The sequence below is a fragment of the Trachinotus anak genome, unplaced genomic scaffold (assembly GCF_046630095.1).
Source record: "Trachinotus anak isolate AG129_WGS33_773 ecotype Australia unplaced genomic scaffold, CSIRO_AGI_Tana_v1 ptg000004l, whole genome shotgun sequence".
Taxonomy (NCBI): domain Eukaryota; kingdom Metazoa; phylum Chordata; class Actinopteri; order Carangiformes; family Carangidae; genus Trachinotus; species Trachinotus anak.
Genome location: NW_027273855.1, coordinates 24,216,758 through 24,244,734, shown reverse-complemented (window position 1 = coordinate 24,244,734; position 27,977 = coordinate 24,216,758). Strand labels below are relative to the sequence as shown.

The following is a 27,977-nucleotide window of genomic DNA, read 5'->3' as shown; positions in this document are numbered from 1 at the left end:
GTATTATGGGACAGGAGGAAGAGGAGGTGAAGTTATGGAAAAATAGTGAAGGGTGTGGCAAAACAGTAAGAGTCACAGGGTGTGACTGTGTCTGTGTGCAGTGTGTGGTTTATAGGGGTGGTGTATTTCAGCCCGATGAGTCTCAGAGACAGTTTCGTATGTTCTGAGCTGGAGAGTCACATGAAATATGACAACGCTGCTATACTGTTCAGCCAGATGTGAACTCACCAGCAGATCGATGCTCTCTCTGCGTCCCAGAGACACATGCTCCACCCTCTCGCTGCCTGGGGTGAGGATGTAGGAACTCTGACCTCCAGAGGGCTTCATGTTGGGCAGGCTGAGTGACCTCAGGTCCTTCACGCCCTGCTCCACCTTCAGCTCATCACCTGGCCGTGCTGAAAAGGAAAAATAGAAAAGAAAGGAAGACTTTGAGCCGTCTGGGAAGAGGGGGATCCTTTGAAACTGAAAACTTGCACAGGATCAGTGTTTATTTATTTTTGCAGAGGAAGCCACTGTGGTTAAAATGTCCAGAAAAGTGCTGTCTTCAAGTTTTTGTTTTTTTTTCTTCAGTTTTGAGTCATGTTGAACTCAGCACCACACCCAAGGTTTTAGACTCACTGTTTTCTTTTCTTGAACTCAAATCATTCAACAGGCTTTTGGTAGGAGGGATAATACCAACTAAAATGTATTTTTAAGTCATACCTGCCCTGGCTAATTTTAACGAGCTGTTCACTATGACAGTTGATGTTGCTGTTTCGCATCTGGCCAGTGTTAAGTCCTTTTTTTTTTAACTTTTTTGCTGAAAACATAAAAACAGCTTCCTGCTACAACTGAAAATGAAGCAATGAGAACAAAGTATTAAAAATTTGGGTCAAAAAAAAGAAAGAAAAAAAAAACAATGAGATGAAAGATGATGAAATGCTTCATGTAGCTGCAGATTCGGGTGAAAATTCTCTGTGAGTTCATCACCACGAGTGACCGCTTTCACATACAAGTAGTCCTTTGATCCATTGTTAATGTAAAAATAGTGACGATAGCTGCTTTAATATGTGTTACAGCTTGGGGGGAAATAATAGAGACAACATAGATTCTCAGACGTCACGTGACTGAACAGCTGTGGCCTGTTTGCCCTCGACCTCAGACTGTATGTAACTCCAGACTGTGGTCAAGAGGTGCAACAATTTCAAAAGAATAGCAATTAGTCATGGCATTGGATCTCTTTTGAGACATGCTTAAATAGGCCTTTGATGCAGAAACGAGTGTAACCACAGAGAGGAGGCACCTTTCCCAGTTTCCAGTAGAGCTAGTAGAGTCATCGCGTTTCATGCTACTACTGTGTTATTAAGATTTATGAGGCATTTTAATAACATTTTTTAATAACACATTTTCCCTCACACCTCTGATAACGTTTAGGGATGCAGTCCTCCCCTTGTTCCTCCTCGTCAGAAACACGGGTGTGAGAGGAAACTGGCCGACACCATCTGTCCTCCTCAGTCATTGTTAGAGGCTGCAGATAAGAACGGTGTGATGTCTAAAATACACCATGACTGCTAAGTACAAGACCGAAAGGCTACTCACTTTCTATGAACATTTTCAGTGTCTTGTTTTATTGTGTTACTGGGATTCATTTTATGAGCTCATGGTGCGATTATTTGCCCGTAGCCTTGAGCGCCACAAATCTTACACCCGCTTTTCTATGACATTAAACTTCAGGTACAATTTCATCTGCCGCAGTGCTCAGCCTGCAGCGATAAATCTGCTGTAGTGGCTGTTCGCATGAATTTCTATTCCAGATGCTTCCATAATTTGCGCCTTTACAGATGTGAAAATAAATATTGCATGAGCCCAAACAAGGCTGAATTTTATTTTATTTTATTTGCACGTAAACTCTGTCTGGTCCTTCAGTAAATAAAGACTTTTACTTGCCTGTTTAACAGTTAAAAATGGCTGCTAATCCTTGCTAAATGTTTCCCAGTGACTCAGAGGAGAGGGCGTTACTGCACGGTGGGGTTGAATCTGCGTTGCATGGATGAGCTGTGTTTACCTTTGACTTTGAGGTAGTGTCCTCCAAAACGGTAAGCCTCAAAGTTGAGGGACAGAGGCGTGTTGGACTGATCCAGGAACAGGTCGACCCGGGACAGCTCGATGCCGTTCCTCTCAAACACGGGCCCCAGAACCTCTCTATGAACACATCACAAAGGAAATAAAAGTGCTGTTACTTCTGGTTCTCATCAAACTCTTGCGATACAGTTCGTGTGGCCACTCTCCCTCTCCCCTCACCTCAGCGTCTTCTTTTTCATTGCAGGTACAATTTCTGTGTTTATGTCCACGTTGAGATCAAACTTGAGGCTGAAGCACTCCTTACTGGGGTCCTGCAGGGGGAACAGACGCACTGTTAGTTTACACAGGTGGGGCTGCGGCTCTGCTGGCCGGCCCCCGGGCTCGTGCTGTATGTGTGCTCTCAGCAGATCCACAGGGGGGCTCCTTCTCACTGCACCGCCTGCCTCAGACAAAGAGCAGCCTGGGAGATACTATTGTGTTATATCATCGCTGCAGAGAATAATGGTGGCTGCTTTCATAACCACACATAAACCTCTGCTTGTATCACACGCCATTTGGGCAAAACAATGCTTCTACTAATAACTGTGAGTCACACAACAGGTGACAAGTACAACCCCCCGCCAGGGATCTTGTAAAGTCTTTCAAGGAACAGAAATGAGTGAGCAGTTTCATGTGGGGGGACTTTTTTACGTTGCACACTGCAGCCCACATGTCTGCATGATTACTTACATCAGTGTGTCGTCTCCGTGGCTTCTTTTTCACCAACTTCAGCCCCCCTGTTTTACGCTCCCTGCAAAACAGTTGCACACACACCATCACACCTTCACCATGCACCACTTCTCCAAAAGAACCCCACATATGAGAAAGTGTCTGTTTAACTTGACAATTGGGACTTAAGGAGAAATAATTCAAATCTGGAGACGCACTTTTCATGGCTGTAAATGATCTTCCAGTGCGAGAACACAAGAGCTCTACTGACAGGCAGCAGAAATACATGAACATTAGCAATGATATAATGGAGGGTTACTGACCCACGGTCATTGCTCCCCTCATCCTCTTCCTCCAGGTCGGAGGGGGGGCTGGTGCGTGGGGGACAGGAGCGCGTGGACACGTTCCGAGCCAGGATGGAGGCTAAAGGTTAAGAAAACACAACAGCCATTCCTTCTGTTACATCACATCCAAGGCAATGCTTAATATCAAGTTTTAAAGGGTTGGTTCGTTCAAACTTTCTCCAGCCCTACACAGAGATAGTTTGTCTAGGTTTTGGTATTTTCTCCCTCCACCCCAATACAGCAGAGGGGATGCAGACTTGAGGTGGTGTTCACATTATATCCAAAATATTCAGCAGTATCATCTCTTTCCAGAATCAGTGTCCTTTCATTATCTCTGATGTCCATCATGAAGAAGAAAAGACAGAAATTATAAATCCAAAACCTGCCTGAGAATCTTCACGTTTTTAGGTTTTCTTCAGAATCAGTGCAATCCAGTGATAACTGTCTGTCCATCCGTGGGTACACTGCAAGCAGGAGCTGCTAATAGCTAATTCAGTGGTGCCAATTTGCCAAAATGTAGATAAAAATATAGGATTAAATAAACAGAGCTTATACAGAAGCCTGCAGTTCCAATGAAAATGCAAAGTCTGTAGATTATCCAGAGCAACCAGGACACTGTGAGTTTAACAAACTAAATTAAATTTACCTCCATTGTGCTGGGGTGGAGGCAAGAGCGTCTGTGATAGATATTTCAAAGCCTGGGCAAAAAGTATAAAACACTGTATGGCTAGTTAGCATTAGCCTGGCTCCAGACGGCCACGATTTTAGTTCAGAAACAGTCAACCAATCACAGCTGTGCGGGCAGAATTAAGAATGATGTCGTCATCTTCCTGCAGCTACAACCATGAAAAATAATCAAAGAAAAATAGCCACAAAAATGGAGATAAGTGTGAATGAGATCAACACAGCTGTACAGGTTGCTGCAAGCTAACACAGCGTCCATGCCACTGGCTGCTCAAAAAAAAAAACAAAACAAAAAAAATCCACCCATCCAAAAAAATTATCAGCCAACATGAAGATAAATGTATTTGCCATTTCCAGATTATGTGGCTAAATTGGCACTAAATGTAAGTGAGAAAATGTAATTTGGATAAACCAACCCTTTAATAACAGTCACAGTGACAGTGTTTTCACACATAAACTGAACAATTACACAAATGACAAAAGTCAAACTTTGAATTTCCAGGTCTCACGTGTGTGATGAAAGTGTTTGCCTTATTTAGACACAATAGAAACTCAGTGTCCTTGATATTTACACAGTGAAATCCTGTAATGAGGCAATGGGTATGACATCACTGTCAGAGCAGGAATACCAAATACAGAAATAATGAAAGTCTACCTTGAGGTTGTAAGTCAAATCGGGGGTGCCGGTCAAAGTGCATGTTGTCTGTGTTCTCTGAATGGTAGCGTGAGTCACATGACTCACACAGGTGAAGGGGGCTTTTGCTATTCAGGTCTTGGCAATCTGGGTGGTGGCAAACCTAGACAGAGAAACAAATACCGGGGGGGGGGGGGTGGGGGAGAAAGTCAGATCAACATAACTCTCAAGAACACAACGTCCCTGCATTAAATACAAAAGTATTCTTAAAGACTGAGCCAGAGAGAAAAGGGCAAAACAGTCACACACATTTAGAATAAACAGCTCCCTGCCTCACTATTGTTTCTGCCACAATTAAATGACCACAGAGGCTGCCGCGGGCATTCCTGAGGTTTGGTGACTCCCACCTTCCCACCATCTGTCCCCCTCTGTGGGATGAAAACTAATTGACTTTGAGTCAGTTTTTCACCTCATGTGCTGATCTGGGAACAGCTTACCCTTACATAATCTGAAACAGAGTCCCAAGAGGTGATAATGACACTGACCACAGGTCAGCAACTGGGAGACTTCCAGGCCGCAGAGCTCTGAAAGCTGTGGAGCCGCGGCGACAGGCAGCAGAAGGATGCGGGATTAAGGATCTCTCTGTCTCGGGCCAGACAGATCCGACCCCCACCTTGCTCTTTCCTTCACCTCAGCAATGGACTAGGAAGCACCAGGGGGATCCTCTACTTCTGCCTCACTCCACCCTGAACCCCCCCCACCCCACCCCCACCATCACCCACACCCGGGTCAGGAAGCAGGGATGTATGGGGAGATACAATGGAGGTCCAACTAATGTACTTCCTGTAATTGTTTCCATGTACTCAGGAGGAGCAGTGTGTCTGTGCTTGTGTGTAAATATGTGTGTATGTGAACAACCAGGATTTGAGTGCACGCTGGGGAGTCTCGCTTTCATGTAAACACAACTATGGATGTATGTACTAGAAGACGGAGCAGCCCTGTAGTCGCAAGGCCATTACATAGGCGTTCCTCAATATAATAACCACAGTATATTGTTGTAATAGACAAAATGCATTACCACATGGCTCTACTTTCACACAACAGAGTTAAAGTGCAGTCAGATTTTAATAAAAATGACCCTTTGTCTCCCCACCCCTGGTACTCTACCGTCATTTTCTGCAGATTGGAGCAGGAGTCTCTGGAAATCGACTCCATATCCATGCCAGCAGGCACCCACAACCCCAATAAACATCCAACTTGCCACCTCGTTGGCCCGCTAACTCGCTCTGCAACGCGCCCCTGTCAAGCCACACTGACGAGCTGCCTTATTAATCCACTCCTCTCAGTGTCTAGCCAGGTATAATCGCAGATTTTAAGGAGGTCGCAGGGCTGGCGGAGGACAGAAGGGGGGGGAGGAAGGGAGGGAGGGATGAGGTTAAGGAAGGGTGAGGAGTCCCAGTAAAGATATAAACCCAAGACAGGAAGGAAGAAAAAAAAAAAAAAAAGGTCCATCCAGAAGCTTTTCAGAAGTACAAAGCCCCCCTAATCTTGCAGCCTAATTGGTGCCTGTGCTCTGTCAAAGCCATCTGACAGTCCTGCAGAGATTAAACAGCCTGCTCTGAGCTCCGCCAGCCAGGGTCTTCTCCTCTCTTTCCTCTCTCTCCCTTTCTTCTCTGTCCTCTGCCACCACCAGCGCCGACTCCTCCCTTCCCCTCACCCACCCAGGGTCACTATACCCAGGCTGAGCCCCAACCAGAGGGAGAGGTTTTAAATAGAAAGAGGCTGAGACGAGAGGACTCGGAGGCTGAACAAAATGAGAGGATGGCCGTGTTTACTGCAGTGAACAGGACATGCTCTCCTCCAATAAGCACAGTGGGGTTAAAGGATAATTCCAGTTTATTACAGCTGGGGCCTTATTTTCATAGTTTTGGTTCTCATTTCTATCAGCTACGATAACACTGGACTTAGTAAAGTAATTGCTGGGATTTGGAGACATGGTGAAGCCACTACAATGCGACACGGCAAGAAATATGAGCAGATCAGATCAGTCTGGGGTTGTAATCACTGATAGGAATAATGGCCAAAATAAAAGCTTGAACAAACCAGATTTATTCTTTAAAGCAGCTATGAATCTATTTTTTTTTAAATAACATAATATAATAATATAATTATACTTTCTCAGTCTTGGTGTTCAACCAGGTTTTTTTTGTTATTAAGTGAGATCCTGTTCGGTCTTGTGTGGTGACTACTGTAAAGGAGGTTAGAGGGAACAGTGCGAGATATTTCTCAATCGCTGCATTTGATGATGACGTTTGACAGGTTGCAGGTACAGAGGAGTGTTTCACCCCCGACTGACTCACTGACCGCAACCCACGGGGACAGCTTCACAGCGGTCGCAGATTTCTGTTACAACACCACCAGGTATGCCTCTCTGAAGTCCACGTCGACGTTTTCACACAGCAGAGTTGAATGTCCCACCACACGCAGGTGGTATGTTCTCCATGAGGTGCGGAGACAGTCGGCCCGGGCAGAGAAATACGAACAAATCAGATGCCATATTTAGACAATAGCCCAGATAGGTTAGGCCTCCTTACTATCAACATGAGGCGTTCACATTCCTGCTGCAGCAGAAAAATATCTGCCGCTTCAGCCAAGACAAACGAGTGCATCATAGGATGAAGAAAAGACCAAAAAGCACCAAACGGGGAAAAGAAAAACCTAAAAGGAAAACCTGGAAAAGTCTGACAGACACCTGAAGATATACAACTCAGAGATTCTTGCAATACTGAACATTCCAATCAATGAGAGGGATGATTGATACTTGGGTACGAGGACGACCTGATTTTCATTATCTGGCCTTTTTCCTGGAATCTGAACCTGAATCAGTTTTTCCCCCCGACAACAGAACGTGAAGCAGCGTGTAAAGTGAGGCTGACTGTGAGAGAAGGTTACGGTGCAGAGGACAGCTGATGGGAAGCCCTGCGCGCCTCACACCGCCAGTTTATGAGTGTGGTGCGAGACAACATGTGTCATGTGAGCGTGTGTCGCGTGTGTCGCGTGTGCCCCCCCCCCCCACCCACCCACCCACTTCCCCTGCATGCCTGCTCTCAGATCTGCCTGGATTAGTGGGGAGGTTCAGGGGAGCATGAGTGACTGTGGATGGAACACTTCATGCACACACACACCTGCACACACACACACTCACACACACAAACACACACACAGCCCCACCTTCATCCCCTTCCTCAACAGCTGAGAACACACACCGACCCCACAGCAGCTCTCGTCTCAGCTTAGCACAGCCAATGCCACGTGGCACCTGCTTATGAACCCTTGTTTCCACACATCCTGAACACACACACACACAAACACACACACACGGACTTACAAACACAGACATGCCCGATCCAAGGCTGTGTCACCAAACAGCACACCAGTTACTCAGCTGTAATAAAGCCGTTCTTGTTTGGAAGAAGATGACTGAGTCTGAGGTGAATCAGGATTATTACCTTAACACTTAATCCTCCAAACGCTGGCACGCAACATATGAAGGGTATACACACACACACACACACACACACTTTACAGCACATAACTCTACCCACCGACACACACTGAGAGTTTGGTCTTTGAGCAGCAGCGAGAAAAACTACTTCACAGCAGCTGATGCTAAAGACATTAAACTGTGGTGCCGTTACATTAAGTTAAGATTCAAACGTTTTAGACATGATTTATAATTAACGATGGAACTTGTGGGTTCAGAGCGACAACCTGGCAGCTCAATTTGGCTGCAGTTTCCTCACCACCATCTCAATTCTGGCTGCTCAGCACAGTTTTGGATACTGTTTTGGACGGCTTGCCGCGTCCCCGCGAGCTGGAAAATCTGTGGGTGATCGGTCTTTGTGTGTGGAATTATGTGACGCATTGAGGGAAAGGACGCAGATAAATTCAAATCCAGATTACAGATCTGACTCGATGTGATACGAGGCCCATCCATCACAGGGCCGCTCTGAGGCCTGAGCAGCAGTAATGCTCTTACTGGTTTTGCAAAAGCCAAAAACTAAACTGGATAAAACGTCCTGACTGCCTGGATCCTGACAGCACTTCCCTCTCCGACCTCCCTCAGCCTTCCTCCGGAACAGCTTGTCCTGCCAGAGCACACCTAGCGCTTATGTAATAGCATGTATCACTGTGCGCACGTGTGTGTTTGCATCAGGTCAGAGGAGGGGTGAAAAGAGGGGTATTGGAGCCGCAGGCTGTAGCCTCTCACTGCTCTGTTGCGTAAAGGCTGATAGGGCTGGAGTAGCATGATAGCATTTTATCAAACCTCTTATGTCTTATCCAATCTAATTAGGTTGAGCTTTCAACAGCTAAAGTTATGAATAGCAAATGCTTAAAGATTCAGTTCATATCCGTAATCGCCTTCTGCTGCCTGAGATGACAGCAACACAACAAAGTTTTGTGATTTTAGACACAACCTGAAATCCTGATGAGGAGCACAAAGCATGAAATACTTAAATGCATGTGATTCATTACAACAACTGGATCCTGGTGATTATTTTTCATCAGTTAATTGCTTCAAATGCTGATTTCTAGATGCAGATCTAAACAAGCTGTTCATCTTAAAATTCTGATACGATGTGATTCTTCTGAAACTGATTTTTTCATCTCTGTTACACCAACACTCACTCTCAGTCGGTGGCGTCCCAGCACGCGGGGCTGTCTCATCCACTGCGTGGTCGACAATCCCGGATGGTTTCAATAGCAAAGCTCAGGAAATTGGGTGTGCCTGCTCTTTGGCAGAGGAGGGTTAGTTAACCAAACACACATTTGCCAAAGCAGCCAGTTGGTCGTCATCTTTCAAGTCTTTCTCTTGTAAAAAACCAAGAATACAGTTTGAAAACACTTCAGATTAAGTATAAATCTCCCCTTTGTGTCACTTGTTGAAGTTTGCTTTTGAACAAGGTTAAGACGACGCCACACTCAAACCCACACAAGGCACACAAAGAGGAGATTTATTCTTTATTGGATGTCTTTTCAAGCGACATCTTTTTTTTTACTCTAAGAGTTTAAGGACAAGGACTAAGTGGTTGGTTTGGCAGATGCACTGTCTGGTGAACTGTCCCACTTCCATTAAAGAGCTTTTCTATGGGAACCATCCGGGACTGTCTCCACACACTGGATGAGACAGTCCTGAACGGGACCGAGCCCTGTACAGACACATTATCTAGAAAACAATAGAAAAAAGGATCATTCTATCCATTATGGATTAAACGTTATTCAGCCACATCTGATCTCATCTGCCATCGGTAACATTTGTCATTTTAACTGCTGAAAGCAACAGCCAGCGACGGCTGAAAGTAGGAAGCTTTTATGTTTTCTACGTTGCTCTTTGCTGATAAAGAAAGAGGGAAGGGAGGTAGGAAGTTTGATAAGAGATCAATCTGGATTCAAAACGGAGCCAGCAAACGCAACTCAACCCTAAAGATGGATAAATTCATGTCAACATACGACAAAGACCAGGCAACCAAATGTAAATAATTAAGAGTGAGCATTAACGGGTAGAGTGAGCCAGGAGGAAACACGCTGCAGCTATAGCTTTTAATAAAGCCTTTACTGTTATGTTTACTGCCAGAGTGTGTGTCTGTGTCAGGTGTGTGTGTGGAGGGGTGGGGTCAGGTACAGGAGGTGGAAGTTAATGTACAGCATCTAATAGAAACACAAACAGCAAAAGAATTAAAAAAAAAATCTTATCTTTCATTGACACACTGTGAAAACTGGAGTTTTCCCACACATTTATTACTCTACTGTAACACACACATTAAACACACACACACACACACCACTGTTTGTCATGGGGGTACCCACACCCATAGAGCAAACTCAATACCCTGTCATTGTTCCAAGAGGCCATCATCAACCTCCACACACACCCACCCACACCCACCCACCCACACACACACACACACACACACACACACACACACACACACACACTATAGAAAACATGAAATCAAAGCCAACCTGAATCAACACAAAACACAACAGCCTCACTAATGCTTCATACTGGAAACAACGGATATATACTGTCTGGTTACGTCGAGCACAAAACGTATTGTTTGGGCCAACTATCTGTCCAACACCGAGAGGTCTCACCGAGCTTCAGTCTTTGTTGAGACTGTGGGAGACATCCAGGTACACTGTGTTTAATTACACGGGCCAACTTTAATACTTAGCCATCACTCCACTCCCACAAAAGCCTGTGTTAAGGTCCTGTCCTGACATGCAAGCCATCACTGGTTTGGCGACTGGACCTCCTCCTCAGCAGTAAGTTATGTTAGCATCAACACCACTCCTCATCAGTCATGAGGGGGCTGCAGGAGTCAGCCCACAGTGGCTTCAAGTCAACCTCTCAGTTTTTTTTTTTCTTCTTTTCTTTCAAAAACCCACCATTTGGTTTGTTTTTTTGTTTTTTTTTACAGAAAACAAAAAGGCGCTCCAGTGCATCCCAATAAACACACCTACGCACGCAAATGATTGGTTAGCACCAGACCAGGCAGAATCATGCAGAGTCTTGTTCAAATTGTATGACTGCAGTGAAGTCAGGCAAATACTCAGACAGACTTTGGCCAGACCAGCTCATGCAGTCTAACAGCACCAAACTAATCAAAGACAACCCAAAAGACAGACACACGAACGCATCACCAGTGATTCATAGTCTACTGTCTCATTTTCACAGTCAAATGCACAAATGCACTGACCTTTTACCTGTGTGCATACGTTAGCACAGGACAGTCAAAGTGCAGAGGTGCAGAGTCTACACAAACACAGGTGTACCTTGTCAAATGCAAATAGGGCAAAATATTTCCCTGTTGACTGTAAACTCATTTTACTGTAGCATCTTCACATCTTTGTGAAAACAGATCTAAAGCTTATGATTTTCTCCAAAAAAGAAAAAAAAAAGTTTTTTAAAGCTTGAATGACACATCAACATTGATATAAGGGCTGAGCAATTTTTAACAATACAGACAAAATCCAGTGTTATTAAATTCTTAAATAAACAACCAGTTTTTCCAGAGGACATTAACATTAAGAAAAGGTCACTATATGGATGCAACTGATGATTTTTTTTTTATTATTATTCTACTAATAATGTAGTTTATAAAATGTCAGAGAATAAGCACCCAGATCCCAAGATGCATCTTCCAGTGGCTTATTTATTATACTTTATATTAATTAAAAAAAACCTGATGCCATTTTTATTTGATGAATTAAAATTTCCAAGTATTTAAACTGTTGTGAGGTCATATTCTGTTGATTTACCATTATCAATGTGGGTATGACAGCCAAGCTGTTATTATTTGACTGACTGTCGGAGAATAAAATTTGATCATTTTTCAACCCTTAAGGTTTCCTTAGATGGTATTAATATTACATTAGTAAAATTCCAGTATCAAATATCTTCATCCACACTTTCCAGCATCGAGGTCAGCAGTAACTTTCTCTCCAGCCACTTGCCCTGCTGCATGCAGCTGCTCTGTCAGAACATCCATTACCTTTGAAATAAAACAAAAACTACAATATCAGCTACTACATTAAGCATAATGGACTGTCAGAGAAAAAGTCTGAAGAGCTCAGTGCCTGCAGAGAGAGCATGCTTTTCATCAGGCTGATCTGACAGAGACAGAGGGAGGTCAAACTCTGGTACATGTAACTTTTTCACTACCTTTTTTCTAAAGAGGCAATTTTTATTGTCCTCTTGGGAGCAGAGCACATGACCCCATAGGGCCTCCCCATGTTTGCTGGAGAGGGCCTGCTTTCCTAAACATTACACAGAGTCGCAATTAGCTTCAGCCCAGCAGGTGGGATTGAAAACAGCGCCCAGTAAGGCTGCAGGAGATCAAAGCGGGAGCCTGGGCAGGCCTGGCCCAGGTCTGATTTATTTTTCAATAAATAAGCGATGCATCTGTTGAGGAGTGGCATGGGAGAGAGCTGCTGCCGCTCGCTCGCTTTCTTCTGCCGCCATCTGTCCTCTGGCCGGGCGAGGAGGCGGAGGAGGAGAGCCAGAGCCTGGCTTTTTTACTGTGGCCCTTATGCAACAAGACTGCCTGCCTGTCTGCAAGTCTGTTCCCCATTAACCGACTCTCCCTCATTCTGGTACTGTACAGTCCTGACGCCTCGCACACATATGGATTTACTCAAACAGAGGCACTTGCTGTGTTTCATCCTCCCAGGAGAGAAACGTGAGTGCGACTGTGTGTGTGTGTGTGTGAGTGTGTGTTACCCAAACACATGTTAAGTATGTTCATAAAAGGACCCGCAGAGGTAGATTCTGCTGAATGGCGATCATTTACTAACAGACAACAAATGTAGGATGAGGAGGGGTGAGGTCATTCAAAGCCAGCATCAAACCATTAAAGCAGCTCCATGTAACGATCCCTGTCAGACACAATTCAAGCAGCGGACACCTGTGACTGCTGCTTTAAATGATCATTTCTGCCTATTACAACTTTCTTCATACAACTTTTTGTTACTGTTGCTATGCCTGTCAAGCTTTCCATGCTAGCAGGGCACAAAGTGTATGCGGTTTGTGTACATACTCAAAATAAGTCCTAATTTTTAAAACAATGAGTCTTTGAATTCACACAGAAGTAAACAAAAGCAGGCTTTTCATTTCCACCTCGTCAGTTCTGTTGGCTGAAATAACAACTGTCGCTAGCAGGTTCTATTAGCTGCAGCTAGCTCGCTGATTAATGCTAGCTAGTGTGAGAGCCAGCTTTAAAAAAAAACAAAAAAAAAAAAAAACAACTCCTGTCTGTGGCTAACTTTTTAACGTTAGACTCATTTTAAAAAACAGAACCTGTCAAAAGACTCAAGAAGGATACATGATATAATGCTAAAAGACAAACACAGGCCTGTTTTGATATTTACTATAGAAAACCATACTTAGACAAACAATTAAGATTTATACTTTGTTCTCTGGGGTTTCAAATAGCATATGTCTCCCATATACAAGAGGAAAGGATGAGTTCTACAGGATTGAGGTTGGTAAATTCACTGTGACACAGATAACAAGTTTGGCAGGAGCTGCCAGAGGGTGAGCTAACGTTACGCTAATCTCCGGTATCGTAGCATCTCGTCGCCCCCACAGCAGATGTGCCAGGCCTGACCAGGGCTGCTTCTCATGGTTGCTGCTTGGCAAAGGAAAGTTGCTGACACACAGTATGTGGTAAGCTGGTTAGCAAGCCAACATTTGCAGTTGTGGTCGGAGCACAACCACACAGTTTAATCCACTCCTTACACTTTTGCTGTTGTGTTTTGGTCTCGGTAAAAAAAAAAAAACACACCAATTTATCATATAGAGAGAGCTTGACAGGCCTGCTCTTCCTGGTTACGGTTGCTAAGCTATGATTGGATGATTGCTGTTCTGGGGAAAGGTTTAGCAAACAGTCTGTTAGCAAACAAGCAAACAGTTTAGTGACTGAATGTGCTGCTGAAAATGGTTTGTAAACTGTGAAGGATGTTTGCAGTGAGCGTTCTGGGTAATAAATGTGCTATTTGCTTTTGTTGTCACTTCCGAGTAAGTTTAATATGATCCCTGGACTGCTCGTGTATGTTGCTCTTCTTAGCTTTGTCACAGCGTTCCCAAATCTCTCTCTCTCTCTGCCATTAACTTGATGAGTAAAATGTTATTACCGGCAGGAGTGGTGGCCAAAACTCTGAAAATAAAATCCAAGTTGCGATAAACCGAAATGTTGTTATAAACTGGAATTACCCAGCGATATAACATCCAGTATGTCAGGCCCATTTCAGTCCACATCAGTTTGTGTGACTCATTCGCTTGTCCGATAGCATTTGGACATCAGATAAGACTGCAGACTGTGTAATTGTATACAGTATTTCATAATGTCATCCTCCTCTGCTCAGTGACACATGATAGAAGAGGAGCGTTTTTTCCCAGATTTCAAACTATAGACATTTAGGAGAAATGGGCCCATTTTGCATTACAACACACTGACATCACTTCCACATTCATATGGCCACACGGCTAAGGATGGATTATGAGAAAGCGGGCCCCTGAGCACAGACATGTAAAAGGTCCTCCATACAAAACAGCTACAAATGATGCAACATTAGTAGTTGTTCAGTGTAAAGTCGTTTTGTGTCTCTTTTTGGTAGGTCTGCATCTGTTTTTAGTTGCTTAGCGTTCCTGTACGGTCAATTGTCCTCTCTTTGTAGTCATTTTGTGTCTGTTTTGTGCTTTTGCATGTCTTTATGGTAATTTTGTGTTTCTTTGGAGTCCCTTTGTAGTTGTTTTGCTGCTCTTTTTCTGATCATTTTGTGTCTCTTTGTGGTCATTTTCTGTCTTCTATGGCTTTCAAACAAGAAATATTAACACTTCCATTCAGTAATCCATACATGAACATAGCGATATTTGCATTTGCTCCTCTGGTCATAAATATGCAATTTACTGGTGTGTTGACAACAGATATTCATTAACTCTCGAGTGATTTCCTGCCCTTGTGGCACGTCCATTTATTGTCTCTTATCTTTTGTCTCTGCCTTTATCCCACACAGAAGAACACCACACAGACAATTTAAAGGTGAAATCAGAAACCGCCCAAAGGTCCATCTGACTGCACACAGACACTGCAGGTTTGAGCATTTGCCACAGAAAGCAAGAGACTCAAGAACAAACAAGCTCACAGGAAATACTGTAACTCCGTTTTTTTGTGAACTAAACTATGCATTCCAGTGAAAGGTATGTTTCAACATGCAGTGAAGTTTTCCTCAGAAAACATTACCTCCTCATTTATCACTACTCATTTTCCTATTAGACAACTGGATACAGTTGTTTTTTCAGCTGAATCAAAGCACAAACTGAAACTGGTGACAGACAAGTATTTTATAATTTCTTTATAAATTGCATTTGGAAGAATTTTAAAGCAAAAGCCGAATAGACTTAAACGTTATTTAATTGTTTTGAGTTCCAGTTTGGCTGAAGAACGACTGACCCCAAACCCTGCAGCACAGTCAAATATTTACATGACACCCAAATGACACATGCCACTGTCACAGTGTCGTCACAGAGGAAAACAACACACTCAAGCTGCCTCTTAAGGAGAGGAACACCATTAAATCCTCTTAGACCCAAAGAACTAAACACATCCAGGCTCAACACCACTCAGCTCAGGGTGATCGATACAGACACATGAGAAAAGCACCACTCACCGGCAGCTGGTCTCTCTCTCTCCCTCCTCTAACACAGTCAAGTGTACTGACTGTCTCGGGCAATGTTGCCTGGACTATGACGCAACCAGCCTTCCTAACCATAGCTTCAGGGTAGGAGAAGGAGAGATAGACAGGAGGGCGGTGAACAAGACCAAAAAAGGAGGAAGTGAGAAGAAAAAAAAGAAGAAAAAAAAAACAAAAAAAAAAAGTCAAATTTGAACTTCCACTGAATGCTGATGTGGTTGCAAGCAGGTCCAAATATGACATGGAAATTGATTATTTGGAAACCACTTCCAATTTGGTACAAGTAATATGGAAAGGAGAGAACGCTGGTGGGTGCCAGGGGGTACGCAGGCCTGTTGATATAAGAAGCAGATGTGAAATATGCAGACATAGGAGGAAAAACGGGTTTTTAAGTGCTGCTCTTCACAGATGTGGACGTCTGCTACCTTCACTGCCTCACACAGGCAGAGAAAAGCTTTTCACTTAAAAACAAAAACCAGTCAGTGGAGGTCTGTCCCAATGTGATGCTGAATGTGTAGTTCGGAGCTGCAGCGACAAATCAATGAAAAATAACAAACATTTGATAGTTGCACCCTCACAAAGGGGAGAATTGGCTGCTTTTACTTGTTTTATAGTAGAAGCAATTCAATATCTTTGGGTTTTAGACTGTTGGTTGAACAAGTCACCTTTAGCCTTTGAGAACTGAAACAGATCATTTTCACTCATTGACGATTAATCAAATAATGGAAATAATTGCTGATTTCCCTGGTTTACCTTTGCTATCCTTTGTTTTTACAGAGAATGAATGAAAACAAAACATGGCAAACTCTAGCAACAATCAAATTTTCTTTAACAAAACCTCCTTCATGCTAACTTGGTCTTTACATTATTTACCTACCATAGAAAAACTCCACTTCCCTGGAAAAGCAACCCCTTTGAGTTTCAGTGGAAGTACCAATCAATAGCTCCAAGGTCCAATAGACAGCAGGTGGCGAAAGTTTTAGTCCCAGCCTGAAATCGAACTTGTTCTGTAGTCCGTCAGATGAGCGTGTGTGCCAGTGTGTTTCAAGTTTCTAAAATAATCCTGAGCTTCAAGGAGAAAACACCGGACGGAGTTAATCTGACTGACGGTGGGATCGAATGAACGTGACAGAGGCTGAGAAGCTGGCTCTGTTTACTACAGAGCTCTACTGGGAAGACCTACACACACACATAGAGAGAAAATAACCAACCCCGCCTACCTTCTCAATCACACCCCCACAAGCTCACACACATCCTGCCTGACTCATGTAGACTCCCACTGAAACTGATCTCTTTTTTTTTTTTGAGAACTAGCAGAGTTTTCCATCTGAGGCACACTTTGATGTTTCAGCTGATCCAAATCTGAGTCCAATCCAGTGAGCAGTCGTCACATTTTCTCTTCTACATGTCGTCTGTGCTAAACTGTCCGGCTTGACTTAGCACTTCATTTGAACTCTGACCCTGACGGGGCCAAAGGTCAAATGAGTTCAGCTAGATCTCCTTTAAATACCCTGACCAGGGGAAGAGTGGGAAGTAAATCTGTTCAAACACAACCACCACACAAAGAACATTACCATACACACAGTTAAAATACCACATTCAGTGTGTACCTCCTGCTTCGTATGAAAAATGAGGGTAAATGCCTTTGCTGTGGCGTAGTGGTGAAACAATTAGTTGATTGAAAGAACCTTTCTGGAATTACTTTCACATTTCTCATATATATTCTTGTATTTCTTACTGTGAACTATTGCACATTCCATCATTCATATTGCACATTGTACAAATTTGTATTTTTGTTTTTATAATTTTACATTTTAAATCGTAAAATATTTATTATAACTATTATTTTTTAAATTTACTGTATATTTAAGACACCTTTCTTTTGCCTTATCTTTGTTTATATCTTACTATTTTTATTTAAAACACCAAAACATATGCCTCATGTCAAAACCTACTTGATTCTGATTTGGGAAAAAAAATTGTATTAAGACTTTTTTGTTTAAAAATGGGGGGGGGGGGGGGGGGGGGCACCAATTTTGTATGTCAGAGTTAATTTACACATCATAATACTCTTCAACATGTGAAAACAAAGGTACAATCTCTTTTATGGCTCTTGAAGGTCTTAAGGTTCTTTTCCACCAAAAGTTTGAGGAACTTAAATTTTCCAATAACAAATGTCCTGGAACTTTCCCAGGGGGTAAAAGTTCCTCCAGCACACTCGGATTTCCATTTCCACAATGGGATAAAAGATCCATGAGTGATTAAGCAAATCAATCTGCTGATATATCAAAACGGTCGCCTTTCATATCATTTGAACACGCGACGAAAATGTAAAACAGACAACTCAGCCTGGACGTCAAATCGCTCCATCCACCATAAAATCTCTAGTGCTGCTCCGTCCTAATTATTGTCAGTGACAAGCTTTAAGCAAAACATGTTAGTGTATTTGACTAATCAGTGACGTTCAGCTCCATCCTGAGCGTTCCTGAACCACCTCCACAACAGGAGGAGAACATGCTTATGGTGGCAGAACTTCCCTCCCTCTCAGCTGAATTAAGACAAGTTTCTCCAGTGAAAACACAAACAGGTGAATTGAGTTTTCCTGCGGTGAAATAGCACCTGTTGTCAGGTTTAAGAAAAATAATGAAAATCTGGTGCAGCTTTTTATTATTGATTAATCTGTCAATTATTTTCTTATTATTCCATCAGTCATTTGGTGAAATGTGATGTTAAAAACCCAACAATATTGAGTTTATCATCACAGAAGACAAAGGAAATCTGAAAAGTTGAAACCAGAGAATTTTGACATTTTGTCTTAAAAAAGGAATCAAAGTGATTAGTTCATTATCAGTATAGTTATTGACTATTTTTCTGTCATTCCACTAACTGCCACCGCCCCCGGTGTGATGCGGTGTTGTGTGGGAGCACGTGTGTTTTATGGCCTAAATGTCCTGCCACAGTCTGCTGCGCTGACCACAAACACTCAGCCCGATACTCTCTGTTCTTTTGTCATTCAAGCTAATCCAAGATGAACCGTGTTTAAATCCCCCGTAATTAGCTAGCTCACAAAAACAATTCAGACCCCCTGAGGCTGGGGGCCACATGTTTGGAATAAAAGGAGGGGGAGAAGTGAGCCGGGTGGAGGAGTGGGTAGGGCTCAATGCTCAAACTCCACCTCTCGTTGTCCTGTGTCTTCAAAACAAGACGACTTGTTGAATCCATGTCTGCCCCATTGCCCCCCACTGTCAGCCTTAATTAGGGGAGGCTATATTTAAAAGAGTGGACAACAGCGATTCAATTACCCTGAGGGATTAGACCCCACTGGCACTGCCACTGTCGGGGGTGGGCAGAGATGGTGGGGGCTGAAAATGAGTGACCTCTCTTGATGCCTGACCTTGGCATTAACCCCTCAATAACCATAAGCTCTGAATTCTTTCAAGTCTTGAAGGGAACGGTTAAATAAAGGGGAAAAACAAAGGGAAACATGAGCACAAAAGATGACACGGATGAGCAAGATGGTGTGAGAAAAAGACGTGTGGAGAAAAGGGCTAAAGCCAAATATTTCCCCCGTGATGCTGCTGGAAGTTCCAGTTTCGTGGCTGGCTTCAGTTAAGAGCAATTTAGGGGAGCGAACGTTACACACTTCCACAGCCATAATAACAGATTTTGAATTGGAGGCTGTTCAAAGCTTATTATCGCCTCTCTAACTAAGCCGAGCAGACTGCGATTCTCAGAGCGTTTCATTAAGCAGCGGTTGTTTACATTGTCAAAACACTGAGAGCAAACCAACAATTAGTGGGGTTTGCCATGAGATGACTCTTCGCATGCAAGGGTTTTGGGGAGGGGGGGAGGGGGGGGGGGGGGCGGTTCTCAGCCCATCTCCTCACTGGGGGCCTTCGCTTAAGTCTTTGAACCCTGGGTGTACCGGTCAGTCAGCCCGTACAAGGCCGTTTCCATTGGCGCGTCAGTCAGGTACCCTCTTCCTGTTATTTCCCTGTCTGCAGCGATGCTGCTTCCTGACTAGGATGCTCCTGGGGGGTTAAACTGGCGTCACTGGTACACCCCCCTCCCCCTTAACCAGTGTTTCTATGGACGGACATAAGTCAGTGTCCAGCTTGTTTGTTATCGTTCCACTCACCCTGATGGACAGCCATCTGCTCCTCCCACATTTCAGCAGTATTGCATCATTGCTTTGGTTCTGTGATCTTCTTCAGAGGAGCCTCTTACAACATAGTTAGTACCTGGACGTGCTGATGGTGGAGATGATGGTGTTTAAATGATGACACATTTAAATTCCCTTAATTTCCCAAGATCCTCTTCAGGTGTTTCTATATTGGCAGTGGATGAACTGACTATGTGTAATTTCAAATGGATCGCTCGTGGTGATTCACCCACAGATAACTATCACCGGGCTCTGTGGAGTGTTAATGTTAATGCTCTGGATCACTGAAATCACTCTCATTAGGTTTGGAAAAAAAAACCCCCAAAAAAACACAGTAGATCATTTAGCAGCTATAGAGACCGATATTTCTATCAGGACTTGGTGTAGAACAAAAATAGAGATGAATGTGAATTTTAGATCAGGTGGCTGCAAACATGACTCCAAATTAATAATAATATTGCATCATATATGCTTGAATATGCAAATAGACCTGTGTTTGTTAATATATTTTCCACATCGACTTCATGAGACGATAATATGTCAAACACAATCATGTGTTTACAGGTTGTTGCACATAACTGACTGAGTGAGTCTAACCACAAGCAGGAAACAACAAATACTTGTGATAAAACCAATGAAGTGTGTTTATTGAGTGACATGCTTAAATGCAGCTTAATAGTGGCAAAAGAGCAGAAGACTTAAAGTTGGCAAACTGACTGAATAATATCAGTGACACAGCTATATGTAAAGTTCTTAAAACCACAAATATCTCTCCTTATGGATATCAACACTTCAAAATAAAACACCAGGAAAAGCGCAAAATATGGGACCTTTAAGCTACTGATCCTAAAAAACCAAGTCAAGCTGTGGTTAACAGAGAGTGCGTTTTAATGCCAATGAATTCAACGTTTCTTTTGTGAGAAAAAGATTGTGTTGTTCATTCTCGTAGTTACGTGACGCAGTCTCACTTAAAGATTACGTTTGTTTTGGTCAAACTCAAGTTCACCAGAATCTGCGAATCTTGTGAAAATGCTTCAGGTCAAAGTGATGAAACCCATTTTCCGACCTGATAAACAAATTAGGCGGCAATATTTGTCACTTTCTCTGGAGTGAGCCACCCTCACACTTTGTTAAATCACTGGTTTCACCAATACGGTTCCGTGACTGTGGTGTGACGTAAGATGAGCAACGGTCTTACAGAGTCATCAGCTGCTCTTTCTCATACGACTGGAAAAATACAGCTGGCCCGGAGGACGCGCTGATTGGTTTGCAGCAGATTAAGTCTGTGTGTGCGTCTGCACAGGAGGGAGCTGAGAGCCTGTCGCAGCCTGCTGGGATGGCTGGGATCCACACCACAACAGCCTTGATACACTGGAGAAAAATGTCCACTTAAACACGAGGATATCTCGTCTGAGTAATGACTGAAGACGGCGAGGATGCTTCTGTCTTTCACAGGACAGGCATGGCAGTGTGGTGCACAGTGTTACAGGCATTTAATAAGATAAAAGTCTTGGTTATCGTCTGCTGACATGTAGAAAACCATCAAGCCAGCTGGCGCTCAGCACAAAGGCTTATTCTTAAGCAAGACTGATGATGAATTCTGTTTTTCCCATGCAATCAAATTATTTACAAGATGTCTCATTAATGGGCGGTGACTTGTCAGCCTACTGTAAACACACTGTTCATTGTCACCAGCTGATTACTGCATTAAAAACATGAGGTAATGATTGCTTATTAATCTGTGTCTCATACTTACATGAAGTATTTCACAGCTGTAGCTTTTGTTTGTTGAAGCTGTGTTGGGTTTGCTTCACAGAGACGGTTCGTATAGAGTGGTCAGTAATGAAAACAAACTGGATCCAAACAGGGAGATGATTAACAGCAAATCGAGAACGATGTGTCAAAATGCAAGAGAGAGCCAGCTGATCTGATCCAGACTGCATTTTTCCACCAAATGAAACTTTCCAAGGTTCATGTAGAAGCTGCCCAAGTACACTTCTCCCAGGTACACCAAAACCAGCAATATGTCTTTAATATTTTCTGAATGCATCTCAGCTTCACTGGATAGTTTAAAGCTCTAATTAACTAAAGCCTGATACATGGTGTGGCCCCTCAGCTAACTGGGCCACAACCTGCTGCTGACTGACCCTCTGGTTAAAACTGGCATGTATCCAATTTTTTTAATCATTCCACAAAGAGACATGTGTGTGTACATATTTATAAAATGTCATAATGTCAATAACTTGAGTTGTTACAAATTCATGTTTATACTGTTTATACTGTGCAGTTGGTGCAGAAACCAGGTGTATTGGGTCACAACACTGCAGACCACGCTAACAGGATGTGTTTGTACTGATTGAAGTGATGTGTGCTTCATTATCCCTCTAAAATATTACATTGTAGAGGAACATTTCAGGTAAACAAAGTGTCTGTTAACATTCATTGTTACTCACCAAAACACACTGTGACACTGTCTGTGTCACTGACCCAAGTGTGTCAAAACATTTCCTTACTCATAAAATATGTGTAAAGCCATTCGAGCCAACACTGCTCCATAGCGGTGTTAGTGGTCAAAACCCCACAGGGTACCTTTAAACTGACAACTAATAAAAGCAAACTGTGCCTTACTTCACTTACTGTGATAATTGTGTTAATTATGTGTTATTTCCCAGTAAATAAAACAAAATCTTCCATGTACCGTATATTGTATCGTGACAGTAGCAGAAATAATAAATTAATTACTGATGATGTCTTTAAATCAATCAAAACAACATTTGTAGGCTGATTCATAGCAGCCTATCAATTAAACTGCAGCAGTGAATAGCAGGAGTAGTATCCGCAGCCTAATGAGCACTGCTCATATCAACTGACACTGGAACGTGAATGAAAGTAAGCTACACTTTATTTAACTCTGTTAAAGGATATTATTCCTCCACAACTTCAGCTTTAAGTTGCTTCCTTTAAAACAAAACCCTGTATGAAGCAGTTTTAGTGAATCTGTCTGCTGAGTGTGAACGTGTGTGTCTGTGAATGTGAAGCAGGGAATGAAATGCTGGAAAAGACCATGCATGCTCAGCCTTCCTTTAATAAACAAATTAACACCCGAGTTTCTCAACAGTCAGCTTCATGCTGAAAAATGATTAGGTAACTTTTCCTCATCTCCCCTCAAGTCCAAATGACTCCACGGTCATCAGAGCGTTGCAGACCACCATTTCCATTAGTGGCCTTGCATTACTTCATAAAGTAAACTTTCCAAGAAGTTCACGGTTATAGCTGAGGTCACATCCTTGTGCATTTTTTCCCAGAAAACCAATTTAAAGACTCTGTAGTCTGGAGTCAGTTGAGTCACTCAAGTACAATACAAGCTGTGTGAAATATATGTGGGTAGCAACCAAGCAAAACTGATGAACATACTATATTTTCCTGTACTGAATTAAATCAGCTGTGACAGCTTACTTCTGAAGATAGGAAACAGGCAAAGAAAGAAAACATAGGGAGAAAGAAATTCAGTGAGTATATCTAGAAATTAAATGGCAGTTTTGCCAGCAAGACCAAACATGAACAGAATATTCCGTTATGTTCCTCTCCATGTTCTGTTTAACATGGTTTTCCCATAAAAGGTGAAAATTTTTTTTAAAAACTGGGGCTGAAAGCACAGCTATGTTTCCTCATTGAGAAACCTGGAGCAGGCCTTGTGCTCCGCCCACAACTGCTGCTTGCGCTCGGTTGACAGGTGAAAGAGCGGAGAGTTTCAAGATGATTAGAGGAGGAAACTTCAGAGAGATGTTTGAGCCACATGTTTGAGCCTCAGTCAGACACAGACCCAAGAGTTTTTTTAGGAATTTGTTGTGCACCAAAATGAGCGACTAAAAGATGAATCAGAACGTTAAGCGCAGTTATTTGTTCATGTTGTTTGTTAGCTTGTAACTGGCAGTGGCTGACACAGTGTTAGTGGCTGTGCTAAAGCAAACTCGCGCTCTCTGTACTAACAAGGTTTTGGTGACTGGCGAGGGAGCAGCACGTACCAAGGTGGTTAGTGTCAGGGGAAACATCAGAGAGACTCAGATAACGGGGCGGTTGCTCACCAAGATCAGCAACTAGCAGATGTATCAGAACTGTTAGCATAGTTAGCATCTTTTATTTTTTTATGCTGTTTGTTAGCTCGTAACTGGCAGTGGCTGACACAGTGTTAGTGGTTATGCTTATGCAAGCTCGTTCTCTGTACTGACAAGGTTTCAGGTTTATTTTGCCTGACAGGATTGGTTCCTTAGGTTTGTGAAGTATGAATCCCTGACTGTCTGAATCTGCTTTTATGAGACTGTCATTGGTTCAATGCAGTTCAAGATGGAAATACACAGTCATGGCATTGACTTATTATTTTGCTTATGATATGTCAAAATATTGTATATTATATATATATATTGATCATTTAACAAGGTTAAAATCTTGAGGGAGGGGTCTGTCCATGTACAGTATGGTTCATCATCCCTCTAAAATATTACACTGTAGAGAAATATTAAAAAGGTAAACAAAGTGTCTTAACATTCATTGTTACTCACCAAAACAACTGTGACACTGTCTGTGTCACTGACCCAAGTGTGTCAAAACATTTCCTTACTGATAAAATATGTGTAAAGCTAATTTTTACATTCCCATTCGAACCAAGTTTAAAGGAAAACAAGAGGGATGAGGAGGAGAGGCAGGTAAATTAAGATTAAACACACAGCTGTTTTAAAATAGCCCTGAAGTCCATACATGCTGAGTGACTGACTGCTCCCACCTCGCAGGAGAACTGAACGCCCGCAGGCTGAAGGATGGACCACAAACAGGCATGTGGGAGGGTCTTAGTGTAACTGCATGACACCCAGAACTTAATCCATCCTTACCAGGAAATGCCACCTAATACCCTGTACCCTTCAACCTTCAGACAAATGCAGGGAGTGGGCATCCAGCCCAATAGGAGTGTTTACTTAGCAGTCTCAGCAGCTCCTTGTCAGTGTCAGTTAGGTGAGATTTTGGCCCAAGCAGATCAGTGGAACAGTAAACAAAGGTTAAGCCAGCAGATCCAGGCCGTCTATATTTGTAAGAAAAAAACATAATAAACAGCTAACGGTTGAATGATTCAGCCACTAGTAATAAGATGATTCTGTGTGAGGTGTAGCGCGGGGCTGCGTCTGCGCTCATCTGACTAATAGACTAATATGATATTAATTCCCCCTCAAACACCGGCAGAGGATTACTCATAATGTGTGACTGAATGGGGACAAAAAAAAGTGGAGGAAAGGAGAAAAGAGGAAGGAGGATCAAGGAGACATGACAAGCCAGGTTTCGTCTCTTCCGTGGAAGGCTGAGTGGCGGATTGCGCAGATGCTTCACGTAGATTGTGATTTATTTGCTGAGTCTGTTTCCATTGCAGTTTGTCACATTTTGTTTTTTATTGATACACCAACTTTTTCACCTCAGCCAATTATGAAAAAAAGCCATATTTTTTACTTTTTTCTGGCATTTCCTTTCAATTTTTTTTTTAAATGCACAAATCAAAAATGAAAAAAAAAACAAATGCAGAGAGAGAGAGAGAGAGAGAGAGAGAGAGAGAGAGAGAGAGAGAGAGAGAGAAGTATCCCAAAAGTCAGAGCCAGCTCCCTGAAACTCCTCCTCATCCTCTCCGTTTCTGTCAAACCCCGACTCTCTTCACATTATCCCTGCGCCTCCAGCTGTTTGGGCTGGGAGAGGCCCGTTGCCAAGGCGACCCACACCTTACGAGTTGTCTTGCCTGGTCCTGTCTTGTCAGAAGTTGAGGGCGGGAAGGAGGTAAATGAAGGAGGCAGGGATAGAAGCAAAGAAGAGGGAGGGGAGGGGAGAGGGGGTAGCGATCAGGGATAATAAGCTGCTCTTTGTGGGAGTCTAGATCCAGGGAGCAAGCTCAGACTAGCACTGAGCGCTAACCAGCATAATCTGAAATGAGTCCCACCAACTCAGCCAAGAACTAACTCTGGATTGATCATCATCTTCCAGTTGGACACCTGCAGGCTGCTTTCAAATCCCACCGACTTCCAGAAACCCGCAGCAAAGTACTCAAAATACGCCACAAAGCCCTCCTGGATGCACATGTGTCGGGGCAAACGAAAAGCCTTCGAGTTACCTTTGAGTGCTGTTGTGTAATGTGGTGACAGCGCTGAGCTACGGCAGCACAAGAACAGAGGATGACACCTGGTGCGATTTCAGTAAATTATGGTGCAGGTGAACTCATTCAGTTCCAGGCCAGTCATACTGGAGGCTGGAGGAGACGCAGCCCCGTCGGGAGCTGATATATGGCAGGAGGAGAGCAAAGGCAGGCCCGGCTGTCTGGGAATAAAGCGGTTTAAATGCAGCGCAGGACCAGGCCTCAGATTCTCTCTCAGTCTGTCTGTCTGTCTGTGTTTGTGTCTGCTCTGTGTCCTGTTGCCAAGCCGCCGCGATATCAAAGAGACCATTCGGAGAACTTTCAAAAACTCTTAAAATGAAATATAAAAGTTGAATGGTTTTTTTTCCATTTTCTGAGCAAAAATGCTTTGATGCGTCTAAATCTGTTTGGTGGGCGGAGCAGGTCAAAGTCAGGAGATATATTTATGTTCCTGTTCTTCCTAAAGTGTGTGTGAGCAGCAGAGTGAGCCCTGCAGGTCAGGGCTGCCATGACATTGCCCCCTGCTGTTTGAAGCCTGTTACAGGCAACACACTCAGAACTATTGAGCAACAGCCAGCAGACTGAGCTAAATGAAAAATAAACTGTCAGAAAAGATTACATCGCATGATAAATCTGATTTTTTTTATAGCCTGGGAGTGCCAAAGATAACATGACTCAGCGTCTCATGCTCCCACTTCACACCTCAAAGCACTAAAATAAACCAGAATATCAAGAATTGTGACATCTCAGGATATCCCCCCTGTACTAGAACAAGGGGTCACTGTGGGGTCACGCAAAAAAAAAAAAAACACTGATGATCACTTGCTGACTACATAGCCAAGAAGCAGTGGCACGGCCTCGGTTCTGATTGTCTGAATTTAGATAGTTTAGTTATTTTAAACATCTTGCTTCACTAAAGAGAGGCGAAAGAAAATATAGCGTTTATAAAGAGTATCTTACATGATTAAATCATAGATTAAATCTGACCCAGTGTGAAAACAATCAACAAAATACTTGTTTGTAGTATAAATACACCTCCACCCTGTTGACTGAACATCTGAGTCTGAAGTTTGACCTTGACCATAAATCTTTCTTTCAGTTGGTTCAGTGAAATGTTAAAAGCTGCTATGATGAGTTTTTTTTTTTTTATGTTGACGATGAAACAAATAAATACATGCACGTATGTGAGAGGAGTTGCTCGTTGTGACGAACACTTTGTGGAGATTTATTACGTCTTTCACTTTGTTGTTTTGGCTTTCAACAGCTTCGCAGCAGAAAACTGTAGGTCCATAAAAACAGGCAGATAAATCACAGTTGTAGCCTTAGTGGCTGAGAAGTGAGTCATTTTGTTCAATTGGAACAGGTTGTTTTTCAATGGGTAGCTGGTTACTTGAGTTTTTTTCTGACGCTGAGTGAGAATAGTTGCTGAAAGAATCCAGATCTGAAGACTGATGCGTCTCCTGAGTGATTCTTTAGTCTTTTGAGCTTCTGTATCTGCTGCCAATCTGTCCATCCATCCCAGTCCACACTGGGATACGAGTCTTTCACTAATCCCCTTACATAACCTGACCGAGGAGACAGGTGGTGTTAGACCTGCTTTGGTCCCAGACCACCTCCGCACCACAAACCATATAAACCCAACTTCATACTTTAAAGTATGGCTGTTACGTGTCAAAGTGTGTGCGAACCAGTGTTGCTTGTGAATTGACTCTCCTGCCAGGCTCTGGTTGGTGTTGAGCTTTGTTTTGCGTTCTTTTGACCCAGCGCTCCACTGCCGGTTTTTCATTGTTAATTTTTGAATCTGTTTTCCTGATTCTTTTCGTTTTTACCCAGTTCTTTTATTCAATTTATTGTTACCTCTCTCACCCTTCCACCTGGTGGCACATAAACTCGCCTTCTTCCTCATTAACAACTCTGCAAACAAACAGGGATGAGAGGGAACAGAGAGTCTCGTGTGTTTTTGTC

At 43.0% G+C, this 27,977-nt stretch overlaps 1 protein-coding gene across 6 annotated transcripts in view; it reads right to left on the bottom strand.

Annotated features, from left to right (window-relative positions):
- The window catches only part of plekhg5b (pleckstrin homology domain containing, family G (with RhoGef domain) member 5b), a 77,118-nt gene that overhangs the window by 23,114 nt on the left and 26,027 nt on the right, over positions 1-27,977 (bottom strand). For 2 of the 6 annotated variants that reach the window (XM_071477299.1, XM_071477298.1), the window contains exons 3-8: positions 4,453-4,594; positions 3,093-3,192; positions 2,791-2,851; positions 2,281-2,372; positions 2,045-2,181; positions 229-395 (exon numbers count right to left, since the gene is read on the bottom strand). In XM_071477299.1, coding sequence (XP_071333400.1) covers positions 229-395; positions 2,045-2,181; positions 2,281-2,372; positions 2,791-2,851; positions 3,093-3,192; positions 4,453-4,594 — 699 coding nt within the window. Of the gene's footprint in view, positions 1-228; positions 396-2,044; positions 2,182-2,280; positions 2,373-2,790; positions 2,852-3,092; positions 3,193-4,452; positions 4,595-5,598; positions 7,488-13,538; positions 15,543-15,663; positions 15,768-16,564; positions 17,359-27,977 lie in introns of those variants that run through there. The other 4 variants (XM_071477300.1, XM_071477302.1, XM_071477303.1 and 1 more) reach the window with 4 other exon arrangements.